Genomic DNA, 15,785 nt, shown 5'->3' on the forward strand with positions numbered 1-15,785 from the left:
AGAGACTGAAAATCGAATACAGGAGATGACCAGAGATTGCAAATCTAATACAGGAGATGACCAGAGACTGCGGATCTAATACAGGAGATGACCAGAGACTGCGGATCTATTACAGGAGATGACCAGAGACTGCGGATCTATTACAGGAGATGACCAGAGACTGCAAATCTATTACAGGAGATGACCAGAGACTGCGGATCTATTACAGGAGATGACCAGAGACTGCAAATCTAATACAGGAGATGACCAGAGACTGTGGATCTAATACAGGAGATGACCAGAGACTGCGGATCTATTAAAGGAGATGACCAGAGACTGCGGATCTATTACAGGAGATGACCAGAGACTGCGGATCTAATACAGGAGATGACCAGAGACTGCAAATCTAATACAGGAGATGACCAGAGACTGCGGATCTATTAAAGGAGATGACCAGAGACTGCGGATCTATTACAGGAGATGACCAGAGACTGCGGATCTAATACAGGAGATGACCAGAGACTGCAAATCTAATACAGGAGATGACCAGAGACTACGGATCTATTAAAGGAGATGACCAGAGACTGCGGATCTATTACAGGAGATGACCAGAGACTGCGGATCTAATACAGGAGATGACCAGAGACTGCAAATCTAATACAGGAGATGACCAGAGACTGCGGATATAATACAGGAGATGACCAGAGACTGCGGATGTAATACAGGAGATGACCAGAGACTGCAAATCTAATACAGGAGATGACCAGAGACTGCAAATCTAATACAGGAGATGACCAGAGACTGCGGATCAATTACAGGAGATGACCAGAGACTGCGGATCTATTACAGGAGATGACCAGAGACTGCAAATCTAATACAGGAGATGACCAGAGACTGCAGATCTAATACAGGAGATGACCAGAGACTGCAAATCGAATACAGGAGATGACCAGAGACTGCGGATATAATACAGGAGATGACCAGAGACTGCGGATCTAATACAGGAGATGACCAGAGGCTGCAAATCTAATACAGGAGATGACCAGAGACAGCAAATCTAATACAGGAGATGACCAGAGACTGCAAATCGAATACAGGAGATGACCAGAGACTGCGGATATAATACAGGAGATGACCAGAGACTGCGGATCTAATACAGGAGATGACCAGAGACTGCGGATCTAATACAGGAGATGACCAGAGACTGCAAATCTAATACAGGAGATGACCAGAGACTGCAAATCTAATACAGGAGATGACCAGAGACTGCGGATATAATACAGGAGATGACCAGAGACTGCGGATGTAACACAGGAGATGACCAGAGACTGCAAATCTAATACAGGAGATGACCAGAGACTGCGGATCAATTACAGGAGATGACCAGAGACTGCGGATCTATTACAGGAGATGACCAGAGACTGCAAATCTAATACAGGAGATGACCAGAGACTGCGGATCTAATACAGGAGATGACCAGAGACTGCAAATCTAATACAGGAGATGACCAGAGACTGCGGATATAATACAGGAGATGACCAGAGACTGCAGATCTAATACAGGAGATGACCAGAGGCTGCAAATCTAATACAGGAGATGACCAGAGACTGCAAATCTAATACAGGAGATGACCAGAGACTGCAAATCTAATACAGGAGATGACCAGAGACTGCGGATATAATACAGGAGATGACCAGAGACTGCGGATCTAATACAGGAGATGACCAGAGACTAATAATCGAATACAGGAGATGACCAGAGACTGCGGATATAATACAGGAGATGACCAGAGACTGCGGATCTAATACAGGAGATGACCAGAGACTGCAAATCTAATACAGGAGATGACCAGAGACTGCGGATATAATACAGGAGATGACCAAAGACTGCAAATCTAATACAGGAGATGACCAGAGACTGCGGATCTAATACAGAAGATGACCAGAGACTGCAAATCTAATACAGGAGATGACCAGAGACTGCGGATCTAATACAGGAGATGACCAGAGACTGCGGATCTAATACAGAAGATGACCAGAGACTGCAAATCTAATACAGGAGATGACCAGAGACTGCGGATCTAATACAGGAGATGACCAGAGACTGCAAATCTAATACAGGAGATGACCAGAGACTGTGGATCTAATACAGGAGATGACCAGAGACTGCAAATCTAATACAGGAGATGACCAGAGACTGCGGATATAATACAGGAGATGACCAGAGACTGCAAATCTAATACAGGAGATGACCAGAGACTGCAAATCCAATACAGGAGATGACCAGAGACTGCAAAGCTAATACAGGAGATGACCAGAGACTGCGGATATAATACAGGAGATCACCAGAGACTGCAAATCTAATACAGGAGATGACCAGAGACTGCAAATCTAATACAGGAGATGACCAGAGACTGCAAATCTAATACAGGAGATGACCAGAGACTGCAAATCTAATACAGGAGATGACCAGAGACTGCGGATATAATACAGGAGATGACCAGAGACTGCAAATCTAGGGGCCTCCTCCATCACTGAGCTCAAGGTCATAGGTAAATATATTTAGTCGGGCGGCACAGTGGTATAGTGGTTAGCACTCTCACCTAGCAGTAAGAAGGGTTTCTGGTTCAAACCACAACACTACCTGCCTGGAGTTTGTATGTTCTCCCGTTGCCTGTGTGGGTTTCCCCCCGGTTTCCTCCCACATTCCAAAGACATGCAGGTAGGTTAATTGACCTCTGTCCAAAAAAATTAAAAATTGGCCCTAGTATATGAATGGGGACTTTGGATTGCAGGATCCTTGAGGGTAGGTACCGATGTGAGTGTGCAATGTACAGGGATAGGGACAATTGTAGACACTCACTCAGGTTGAACTGGATGGACTGGTGTCTTTATTCAACCTTACTAACTATGTAGTCCAGAGTAATAATGTCCTCTCATGTGCTCCCTTGTCATTAGTAGCTTATTTTTTATTTTTCATGTATCATGATCTAACATTTGGTGGTATTTAAAAAAGGTTATTTTTTTTTTTACTTTTTACTATATAAAGCAAAAAAGACCAAACATTTAAAAAAATAAAAACAGTTTCCTTAAGTTTGTCATAAACACATCAAATAAATATGCCAGGACGGTACAAAAACCCCAAACTTAAACTTCATCACCAGGCCTGGACTGGCCATAGAGCACACCGGGCATTTGCCCGGTGGGCTGAGGCTGAATGTTCTAATAAGAGCTGGCTAATGTGATTAAGAGCTCCAAAGGGTGAGAACATTGACATAAAATATGCGATTATATGCATATATCATGCACCTGGCTCTCACCTGTGCATTTCTGCCTGCCTCAAGCTGTTTGGGCCTCTACGGAGTTACATCAACTGAGCTGGACTCTGAGTCCTCCTGGACCAGTCTGCCCTCGGCCTCACCATGGAACATGATGCTCACGAACAGTGGTAGCTGCCTGTAAAAACCCAGCAGAGAAAGACAGAAAACAGAATCTGTTACACGATGTGCATAGCCAGATTCTGTTTTCTACTTCCATTTTGGGTTTGATGTGGGCCTCCGGGGAGGGACTGTGACACGGGCAGGAACTTACTCAGCTAGAGCAATCCTCCCCCTGCAGTGTGTCACCTCTCGCAGCACTCAATAGAGAGGCCAGCGGCCAGTAGAAGATGACAGTGTTCAGGGAGGGACAGTAGGCTGGTAGTTGAGGCGACCCTTCGGAGGAGGAATAAAGATGTACCAGGCTACGCACCTTGCGAAGAATACGCAACATGCTTAGAGTACACTATAGGCCTAGCCAGATACTGTCTTTATTCTTCTTCTCTGGTGCTGTGCTTGTCTGCCGCCCTCCAAAAAGCCCGCAGGGGGTCTTGGTCCTCCTCTCATAGTAAATTTGTGAGAATCATCTTCCCTGCCCAGTCACTATTGTTTAATAATATAACATGTGACTGAGAAGATTTTAATAATTTTAATTAAAGTGCACAGTGAAAAGAATTAACTTTCATACTGTTTTTTTCTGGGACAGTCTCAGAGGAAAGTATTAAACAATCAAAAATGTCTTTGCAGTGCGTACTTTAATAATATGTATGATGAATGTGGATGTGGATTATATGCACTCATTTTTTTTATTATAACAGTTTTTGTTTGTGCAATTCACTATCCCAGTGACAGTGGGGGAGATTTACTAAATCTGGAGAGTGCAAAATCTGGTGCAGCTCTGCACAGAAACCAATCAGCTTCTAGAGTGTATTGTCAGAGCTTAACCACTTGAGACCCGCGCTATAGCCGAATGACGGCTACAGCGCGGATCTCCTTTTCCGGGACTACGTCTCTCGACGTAGTCCCGTGCACGAGCGGCCTGCGCGCCCCCTGAGGGGTGCGCGCGGCGCGCTCTGTGATCAGCGAGTCTACGAGACTCGCCTGATCACCGATCCGTGCAAGGGGTCGATCCTAACCCCTTATCACGTGATCAGCTGTCAGCCAATGACAGCTGATCATGTGATATAACGGAGCCGGTAATCGGCTATTATTCCTCCTCGTGCTGACAGCGCGAGGAGAAAAAAAAAAGCCGATCACTGGCGGCCGTGATCGGGACATCAGTCCCGATCATGGCCAGCCCTGCCAGTGCCCACCTGCCCCCTGCTTTGCCTGCCTGAATGTGTCCCCCTTGTCAGTGCCACCCAGCAGTGCCCATAGTGCCACCCAGCAGTGCCCACAGTGGCACCCAGCAGTGCCCACAGTCTGCCTCAACAAAGGTGCTGCACCCCAGTGCCACATATCTGTGCCCAGCAGTGCCGCCCATCAGTGCCCAGCAGTGCCGCTCATCAGTGCCCAGCAGTGCCACCTATCAGAGCCACCTATCAGTGCCACCTATCAGTGCCCATCAGTCCCATCTATCAGTGGTACCTATCAGTGCCCCTTAGTGCCACCCATCCGTGCCAACCATCTGTGCCACCCATCCGTGCCATCTTATCTGTGCCCGTCTTTGCCCATCAGTGCCGCCTTATCTGTGCCCATCGGTGCCGCCTTATCTGTGCCTATTAGTGCCGCCTTAACTATGCCTATCAGTGCCCACCAGTGCAGCCTATCAGTGCCCACCAATGCAGCCAATCAGTGCCCACCAGTGCAGCCTATCAGTGCCCACTAGTGCAGCCTATCAGTGCCGCCTCATCAGCGCACTTCAATGAAGGAGAAAAATGACCTGTTTGCAAAATTTTATAACAAACTATTAAACATGATTTATTTATTTTTTTGCATCTTTTTTTGTTTGTTTAGCAAAAAATAAAACTCCCAGCTGTGATTAAATACCAACAAAAGAAAGCTCTATTTGTGGGAAAAAAAATGATAAAAATTTCATTTGGGTACAGTGTTGTATGCCCGCGCAATTGTCATTCAAAGTGCATCAGCGCTGAAAGCTGAAAATGGGTCTGGGACTGAGGGGGGTTTAAGTGCCCAGTAAGCAAGTGGTTAAATTAACAAACTGAAGTTAGAAGCTGATTGGCTACCATGCACCGCTGCACCAGATTTTGAGTGATCCAGTTTTAGTAATTCGCCCCCACTGTCTAGGCCTCTAGTCATTTGAGTCAAGTACTGGGAGTGTTTTAGGGCCTAGATCAGGGGTTGGCAATTTTTTTTCTGCATAAAGGCTGGATGCCAGGTCTGTGAATGGATGGCCTCATTCATCTGTCTATCTGCTTTAGAGATAAATGTGGCCCACCACTGATTCCAACAGTATATATACAGTAGTTGGTAATGTTTTAAATATAGTAAAGTTAGTGGAAGTAAATTCAAGTTGTTTGAATAATAAAAGATAAATTATGTCTATTGTGCAGATCCAAATTTTATGGTGAGGACAGATCTTTACTAAGTAGAGTTTTTCCATACTATGGGATCTCTCTCTAGTCTAAAATGCCTGGACCTATTTCTTACCCCAGTCTGGACCTACTCACCTCAGTAGACAACCCAAGATCATTTCATTTAAAACATTTTCCCCACAAATGAATCATTAAATTAGTTAAAACCCTGCACCTTTTTCACATGCACAAAACTAGCACATTGTTTCTGCGTTGCTGCAGAAAAATCAGGATACACAGAGATGCGATTTCCATTATATTGCAGTTCCTCTGCAGACCTTGCCGCACGTAGAATATTTTCACGGTACCTAAAATGTAGAATACTCGATATCATTGGGTGAGGGTTGGCCCCTGGGAGAGGTGGTCTCGTGGGCACCCTGTGTGCACGTTCTATGGCAAATAGGTGAGAGGAAGTAGTATCTGCCATGTTGTCCTTGAGCCACAGTTCTATGAAATCTTCTGGTTTATTACCCTCTGTGCCTTCAGGGAAACCTACAAATCGAACAGTCTTTCTCCTCTAGCGATCCTCTATATCGCCCAGATTATCCGTGTGGGTAACAACTTCTTTCTGGAGATTTTGCACCGTGCCTTCCAGAGGGCAAACCACATCCTCCATATCACTAATTCTCTGTTCAGTTTCAGTAACCCTGTCTTTAACAGCATGTATATTCTGCTTCATAAAGGACATTTCTACTCTCATGCCATCAATGTATGCAGTTAGCGTAGTTTAGCAAGTGTGGATGGCCTCCATGATTTGTTTCAGGGATAGTTCAGTGTCCTCCCCCAATGGCTCTAGGTCTGCCTGATTTCCCTGGGACAAGTCATCAAGTCCCCTTCTCAGTCCCCTGTGTCTGCGAGGGAGAGGGCTTACCGCACTGGAGCCTGTGTGTAGTTCTTCAATGTTACTCCTGTGTGTGCTGCTCTCCCTTCAGTGCTCTGCCTCTTGGGAGTCACAGGCAAATCTGGCCAGTTGTTCCCCATTGATTCCATGGGTGCCGGCCTGTATTTAACCATAATGGTGACTACTGTTAACTCAGCCCACCTTCTGCAGCCTTCTGTAGAGTAGGATTGGTGTCTCTGACACTCAGGATAAGCAAAGGATTAATTGTGCCGGCCAAAGCTCTGTTGCACCGCTGCTTACATGTCAGCCGCTAGCTCTGCTCCCTAAAACCCTGCACCTTGAATTTGCTGCTGCCTACTCTATGTATATTCATTAAATATTCATTCATCTGAGAAGGGGAGGGCTTCCAAATGTAAATTTGCAGTGTTTACATTTGTGATCACCATGATTGGCCATCAAAGCAAACACAAGGTACCCTGACTAGTTCTGTGCATTTTACTTGTGATCTGCGCTGTCTAATTACTGTGCGATCAAAGTCATTGTGCATACACCCAAGTAGTAAACAAAGGGGCTCTCCTGATTAACATGTCCACCTATCTGACCTTTTTTACTATATGGTTAAAGTGCAACTAAAGGCTCCTAAATAACAGACTAAACAAGTCCCAAATCCAATTACTATATGATGCAAAAGCCTTAGAAAGTTAGCTAAAAACCTCCTTGACCTTTCCTGACTGAGCCAAATTCTCCTTCATGTGGGTCTCACAGGCCCCATTCCCCCTTACATTCTTGTCTTCTTATATACCACAGATGGGCAGGTGTGCTGCAGGTCTTTGCCGGGTCTTTTGGAAACCAAGGAACTTCAAGCAACCTCTGGAGGAACCCTGGTTGAGAAGGCTGTTGGAGGCACGCAACCTGTTACAAATATATCACTGATCATTTGATAAAAAATCATTTTTATTTATTTTTTCATTGAATCTTACAGTGCCTTGCAAAAGTGTTCACCCCTTGGCTTTTTACCTATTTTTTTTACATTACAGCCTTTAGTTCAATGTTTTTTAAATCTGAATTATATGTGATGGATCAGAACACAATAGTCTAAGTTGGTGAAGTAAAATTAGAAATATATATACATAAAACTATTTTTCAGAAATAAAAAATGGATAATTGGCATGTGCGTATGTATTTACCCCCTTTGTTATGAAGCCCATAAAAAGCTCAGATGCAACCAATTACCTTCAGAAGTCACATAATTATTGAAAGTTAAATGATGTCCACCTGTTTGCACCATTAACCAAACACTGCCATAAAGACCAAGGAACTCTCCAAACAAGTAAGGGACAATGAAAAAGTGAGCATTCGCGCTACTATTGAAAAAGTGCAACTGAAGTGAATATAAATCTAAACAACTGATGATGAAAGTATATAAAATATATATATAAAAATATATAAAATCACAAAGTGCACGTGCAAATATATAGTGCAAAAAATGCAGCAAGACGGAATAGTGAACACAAAACTATCAAAAAAGTGATAACGGAGAAAAGAGTCCTGCGCAAATGATGCCAATACTATATATATATAAATATATAAATAAATGAAAATTAGCTAAGTGCAAAAACAACATGTGAAAAGAGAGAGAGGAGGCTCCCTATGTGTTTGGGGTCATGCGTTACGTCATACCACGTGACTTCTTCATGGTGAAGAAGTCACGTGGTATGACGTAACGCGTAGGGAGTGGCCGTAGGACGTCCCGGAAGTAGAGTAAGACTGGCGGAAGACGCCACGCCACCATCTTTATTCACCTTGCTGTGCTGTTTTATCTTAGTTTTAATGTGAGAGTCTCTTGTTTATATTAATAAATTGATCCTTTAACGTTTTATACTACACCATTGGAGCCTCCTCTCTCTCTCCCTTCCCCTCTCCTCTCTTGTTTTGAGCCATACACTACGGAATACATCCTTGGATTAACAGTATAAGCATCCATGCTAATAATGGCCCTCTAGTGGCTGAATGAGGTATTTACATCTTTTATCTGGATTTCCCTGATGGCTGTATATGAGGAATGAAATGGGAGACCACCTGTGTTTTTTGATGAGCCTGTTTTCTCTGTCTTAGGCTAGGTTCACACTATTGCGATGCGGGAACGCCGCGAATCCGCGGCGTTTTCCCGCATCGCATACCTCCCGCCGGCAGTTCACACTGCCCTATGCGGACGGCTGGGGGTGTCAATGTTATGTTAATGACACCCCCAGATCCGTCGGCATATCGCAGTGCGATCTGCCGACTCGCACAGGAATCGGATCGCATGGTGTGAACCCCCATGCGATCCGATTCCGTTGCGGACCCAAAAAAGGGTCCTGTGCGAGTTTGCTGCGGGACAGCTGCGAGTTCAGCCATACTATCTGTATGGCTGAACTCGCAGTGCTACGGAGATCGGATGTGATTTGCTGTGCGAATCACATCCGGATCTCCCCCCGCAGCAGTGTGAACCCAGCCTTAAGGTGAGAGTTCTGGGAGCCCTGACTGTCCACTTCATTGTTTTTTCATCATCATTTTTCAACATTTTTTGGTGCTTATTATTATATGGACTATTTATTTATTTTTATTTGATCTTTTCACATGTTGTTTTTGCACTTAGCTAATTTTGATTTATTTATATATTTATATATATATATATATAGTATTGGCATCATTTGCGCAGGACTCTTTTCTCCGTTATCAAGTAAGGGACAATGTTGTTAGGGTTAGGTTATAAAAAAAATATCCAAATCTTTGATGATCCCTAGGACCACCATCAAATCTATCATAACCAAATCGAAAGAATACGGCACAACAGCAAACCTGTCAAGAGACGGCCGCACACCAAAACTCACGGACCGGGCAAGGAGGGCGTTAATCGGAGAGGCAGCACAGAGTCTTAAGGTAACCCTGGAGGAGCTGCAGAGTTCCACAGCAGACACTGGAGTATATGTACATAGGACAACAATATGCCGTACACTCCACAGAGTTGGGCTTTATGGCAGAGTGGCCAGAAGAAAGCCATTACTTTCAGAAAAAAAACACAATGGCACATTTTGAGTTTGTGAAAAGGCATGTGGGAGACTCCGAAAATGTATGGAGGAAGGTGCTCTGGTCTGAGACTAAAATTTAACTTTTTGGCCATCAAAGGAAACGCTATGTCTGGCGCAAACCCAACACATCACATTACCCGAAGAACACCATCTACCACAGTGAAACATGGTGGTGGCAGCATCATGCTGTGGGGATGTTTTTCAATAGTTGGGACTGGAAAACTGGTCAGAATTGAGGGAAAGATGGGTGGTGCTAAATACTGGAATATTCTTGAGTAAAACCTGTACCACTGTGTGTGTGTGTCAGGTCACCTGAGACCAGGTGACAGATGCACTTCGTAGGAGTCGGAAGTGCACCGCAGGGTAGTGGACCTTAGGACTGACTGCTGCGGATTGTACCCAGGGAGATTCTGGACACAGGTCTATTGGATCACTAACACAGATCCCAGTAGGAGCTAGAGCATAGATTCCCCAGGGCGCGGAGTCTAAGAGCCAGCAGGTGTTCACCAGAGTCTCCAGTGGTGAGGATGTACTTCGCTGCAGTCTGGCTCCAGGTCGTGACCCCTAGGGTCTCACAGCTCACACTCACAGTAGACTACAGGAGAAGGAAGCAGCAGGCTGGAACAACAAGGATAGTAAGGGGATAAGGCAGAGGTCAGGGCAACTAGCAGACAGGAACAACAGAGTACACGCCAAAGGTTCAGGGTCACAGGCAGACAGGGATGGTTGGGGACATGCCAAAGGTCAAGGTCACAAGCAGACAGGAATCGTTGAGAACACGCCAAGGTCGGTAACAGAGACAAACATAGTGCACACGGCAAGCAGGAAACAGGAAGCTAAACACACAATGGATACACAATGGTTGATCAGCACCGCTGGCTTGCGGTGCACAGGTTAATATAGGGTTCCCTGATAGGGCCTGGGGTGGAGCCATGCTTAGAGGAGAGGTTATAAAAACCACCAGGGGAAAGTTGCTGGCCTCTTAGTCTGAACACATGAGGAGAGGTAGGCAAACAAAGGAAGATTACTGCATAACCATGACAGTGTGATTTGAGGCTAGGACGGATGTTCACCTTTCAGCAGGACAATGACCCCAAACACACTGCTAAAGCAACTGTTGAGTGGTTTAAGGGGAAACATGTAAATGTGTTGGAATGGCCTAATCCAAGCCCAGAACCCAATCCAATAGAAAATGTGTGGTCAGACTTAAAGATAGCTGTTCACAAGCGCAAACCATCCAACTTGAAGGAGCTGGAGCAGTTTTGCAAGGAGGAATGGGCAAAAATCCCAGTGGTAAGATGTGGCAAGCTCATAGAGACTTATCCAAAGCGACTTGGAGCTGTGATACCTGCAAAAGGTGGCTCTACAAAGTATTGACTTTAGGGGGTGACTAATTATGCAAATGGGCTTTTTCAGTTATTTTGTCCTATTTGTTGTTTGCTTCACAATAAAAAAAAAACTTTTTTAACAGACCAGGCTGTCAGGCAGAAGTGGTAGTTAACCACTTATGGACCGCCCGCCATCGTTATACGTTGGCACTTTGAAGAGGATTATCGTTTTTTATGGCAGCAGTTAGCTACCATAACCCCAGTCCCCTTTCAGATAAAAGTGGTTTCTGCGGTGGATTCGCTGGTAGAGCACGTTTATTGGTGGCGGGAGAGGGGCCCCCCTTCCTCCCGCTGATCTCTGGTGCCCTCTGTCGCTTACCGGAGCCGCCGGCAGTGGCAGAGGCGATCGGGTCCTTCTCCCTGTTTGGCATGGAGATGAGTAAGGGGAAGATGGCTCCCACCCAGCTCCCTACCATTGCAGGGCAGAAGCAATGACAAAATGTCACTTCAGCCCATAGCTCTTAAAGCAAATATTTTTTTTTTTTCAAATGACATTTAAAGTGGTTGTAAAGGATGTTTTTTTTTTGTTTTGTTTTTTAAAATAACAAAACTATCATACTTACCTCCACTATACAGCTCGTTTTGCACAGAGTGTCCCTGATCATCCATTTGTGGGGTCTCACGGCTCCTCCCCACATCAGAAAACCCCCTAGGAGAAGCGGGAGGGGGGGGGGGTTGTTACCTTGCAGGCATGCTCCCAAGTCCATTTTCCGTGGGGATGCTTTTCAGCAGCAGGAACTGGGAGACTAGTCAGGATTGAGGGAAAGATGAATGCAGCAATGTACAGAGACATTCTTGATGAAAACCTGCTCCACAGCACTCTGGATTTCAGACTGGGGCAAAGGTTCATCTTTCAACAGGACAAAGACCCTAAGCACACAGCCAAGGTAACAAAGGAGCAGCTATGAGACCACACTGTGAATGTCCTTGAGTGGCCCAGTCAGAGCCCAGACTTGAACCCGATCAAACATTTCTGGAGAGATCTGAAAATGACTGTACACCGACGCTCCCCATCCAACCTGATGGACCTTGAGAGGTCCTTCAAAGAAGAATGGGAGAAACTGCCCAAAAATAGGTGTGCCAAGCTTGTAGCATCATACTCCAAAAGACTTGAGGCTGTAATTGGTGCCAAAGGTGCTTCAACAAAGTATTGAGCAAAAGCTGTGAATACTTATGTACATGGGATTTTTTTGTTTTTTTATTTTTAATAAATTTGCAAAGATTTCACACAAACTTCTTTCACGTTGTCATTATGGGGTATTGTTTGTAGAATTTTGAGGAAAATATTGCTTTCAATCCATTTTGGAGCCATGCTATAACAACAAAGTGTGGAAAACGTGAAATGCTGTGAATACTTCCCGGATTCACTGTATATTAAACGTCAGCAGCTACAGTATTTGAAGTTGCTGACTTTTATTTTTTTTAGACTGGAGCTCCTCTTTAAAGAAGTAATAAACCCAAAAGCAAACATTGCTTATATTGCAGCTTGCCAGTTCTCAGATAGGACCACTTTTAGGGCTGTCAGTTGCTTCCCTAGCTATTCCCCAACATATCAGATGCACACAGTGTAGATGATCTTCATTGTGGATGTGGAGCCCCCCATCTCTGGGAGTCCTACAAGCACTGTGCAGCCCATCACAGACTTTGTACAAGAGGATGTGGAATAGGTGAACTTTTTCAGGCTGATCAGAGTCCAGTGTCCCCCATTCCTGGTGTATGTGTGTGAAGTGTTGCTCGTGGGATCAATGTGCTGTAATGACCCCCCTGCACTCCAGGCACCTGGAATTGTCAGCAGCACCCAGCAGAGCTCAGCCAGCAGCCAGCAGCTGCACGCCCCGCCCCTTCCCCCCATCATCATTAGCAAATATTACCCTAAACACTTGCTCTTTACCTCCCTTCTCCCTCCAGGCATTGGAGAGGCCGGCTGTCAATCAGGCGGCTCCCCTCTGCTCGGCTCAGCGGCGGTGATCAGAGACAAGAAGACGATCCGAGGGAAGGGAGAGCACGGAGGAGATGGAGGAGGAGATGCAGCCGGCAGAGGAGGGGCCCTGCATCCCGAAAATCTACAAGCAGAGGAGCCCCTATAGCGTCCTCAAGACCTTCTCCTCCAACAAGAGGTCCCTGCTGGCCAGGAGGTACGACCGGCCCACCATGGTGGAGATCCCACATCTGGGGACACCCTTCCCCAACCAGACCCCTGCCTCCTCCATCAGCACCGAGCCCCAGCAGCAGCATCATTACCAGCAGGCTCACAGCTCCTATCACAACGGGCCCATCCGAGCCAACCCAACCACCTCCTCCCACTGCCACACCAGGGGAGGGCAACCCGGAGCCAACAACAACAGGTTCTGCCAGCAGGCCACCAGCGAGGGCACCCTGGAACTCAGTGCAGGTAGGTACAGGAGGGGGGGGGGGGATCACCTATAGGTGTGTGCTGGTATCACACCTCACTCTCTCCCATCAGCACTTTACCTGACTAAAGAAAAGTTCACTTTGGGGAAGTTTACTTACTCACTAGTAGTGAGATGTCTACTCCATATACACACATCTCTATACATGGGATAGGTATATATAGAGATATCTGATCTATATACAGTACACACATCTCTATACATGGGAAAGGTATATATAGAGATATCTGATCTATATACAGTACACACATCTCTATACATGGGATAGGTATATATAGAGGTATCTGATCTATATACAGTACACACATCTCTATACACGGGATTGATATATATAGATCTGATCTATATACAGTACACACAGCTCTATACACGGGATTGATATATATAGATCTGATCTATATACAGTACACACATCTCTATACATGGGATAGGTATATAGAGATCTCATCTATATACAGTACACAGCTCTATACATGGGATAGGTATATATAGAGAGATCTGATCTATATACAGTACACACATCTCTATACACGGGATAGGTATATATAGAGAAATCTGATCTATATACAGTACACACATCTATATACATGGGATAGGTATATATATATATATATATATATATATATATATATAGAGAGAGAGAGAGAGAGAGAGAGAGATCTGATCTATATACAGTATACACATCTCTATACATGGGATATATATATATATATATATATATAGAGAGAGAGAGAGAGAGAGAGAGAGAGAGATCTGATCTATATACAGTACACACATCTCTATACATAGGATAGATAAATATAGAGAGATCTGATCTATATACAATACACACATCTCTATACATAGGATAGATAAATATAGAGAGATCTGATCTATATACAATACACACATCTCTATACATGGGATAGGTATATATATATATATAGAGAGAGGGAGAGACAGTATATACAAAGCTCTCTATATATTTAAAATCAATAGAGAGAAATCAGCTGTGATCAGACATTTGTATTGATTGAAATCTTCTGAAGAGAGAGAAAAAGAGAGAGAGAGAAAGAGAGAAAGAAAGAAAGAGAGAGATCTGATGTATATAGAAAGATCTTCAAAACTATATATAGACAGAGATATGGTATATATAATATAGAGATCTCTGTGCTATATATAGAGAGGTCTGCTGAATATAGAGCGATCTCCATAGTTATATATAGACAGAGATCTGCTGTATATAGACAGATCTACATAGCTATTCATAGAGAGAGATCTGCTGTAAATGGAGAGATCTACATAACTACCGTATATAGAGAGAGATCTGCGGTATATATAGAGAACTCCATAGCTATATATAAAGAGAGCTCTGCTGTATATAGAGTGGTCTACATAGCTATATATAGACCGAGATTTGCTGTATATAGATAGATCTCTGTAGCTAAACAGAGGGAGATCTGCTGTATATAGAGAGATTTCCATAACTATATCTAGGGAAAGATCTACTGTATATAAAGAGAGATCTGTTGTATATAGAGAGATCTCCATATCTATGTATAGAGAAAGATCCAATTTATACAGCGAGCGCCCCATAACTCTATATATATATAGAGAGAGAGAGAGATCTGCTGTGTACAGAGATCCCTCTTTCGCTCTCTCTCAGAGATCTCTGTCTGTGTCTCTCTCTATATCTATATAGAGAGTATATAGAGAGATCCTCATACAGCTTCCTCCCACCGGGGCTCATATAGTAAAGGAGTAGAGGATGATTATCTTCCTGGTGGCCAGACACGCTTCCCTTTTATCATCAGGAAACAATCCAATAGCCATGATGTATCAGTGTAAATTTAGATAGATTGAATCCATTTGATCGCCATGCACAATGTATCTCCTGTGATCCATTCCTATCCTACTTGGATACGTGTGTATGTACGCTGTGCCTTTCTTGTTGTACTGTTATTAAAATGCTAAATAAAGAATTCATAGATAGATTCGATCAAACTGAGTCGATGGGCCAGGACAGCGGAAGATCAATGGTGTTGCATTGGTCGACAGCACTGAGATGCTTTTGGTCATGGATCTGATTGTATCTCAGTCAGATTATCAGATTGCATGATGGAAACAGAGAGGCAATCAATAACTTACAATCAGATCTTCCAAGTATTTCTGGTAATCCACACTTCCCTGTGTGTGGCATATTGCTTGGTTATATTGAGGACTATAGATCATTGAAAAAGAAATGGATAATTTATCCGAGGATGTA

At 44.2% G+C, this 15,785-nt stretch overlaps 1 protein-coding gene across 2 annotated transcripts in view; it reads left to right on the plus strand.

The window, feature by feature from the left end:
• The first annotated feature begins 12,976 nt into the window (after positions 1-12,976).
• Positions 12,977-15,785, plus strand: part of BEND4 (BEN domain containing 4) — a 203,088-nt gene continuing 200,279 nt past the window's right edge. Inside the window, exon 1 of one of the 2 annotated variants that reach the window (XM_077477561.1) lies at positions 12,977-13,521. In XM_077477561.1, the coding sequence (XP_077333687.1) occupies positions 13,143-13,521 (379 nt within the window). In that variant the 5' untranslated portion in view covers positions 12,977-13,142. The remainder of the gene's footprint in view (positions 13,522-15,785) is intronic. The other variant, XM_077477560.1, reaches the window with a different exon arrangement.

Source organism: Lithobates pipiens, unplaced genomic scaffold (genome assembly GCF_037356315.1).
Source record: "Lithobates pipiens isolate NorthernLeopardFrog02 unplaced genomic scaffold, aLitPip1_a1.2 Scaffold_13, whole genome shotgun sequence".
Lineage (NCBI taxonomy): Eukaryota > Metazoa > Chordata > Amphibia > Anura > Ranidae > Lithobates > Lithobates pipiens.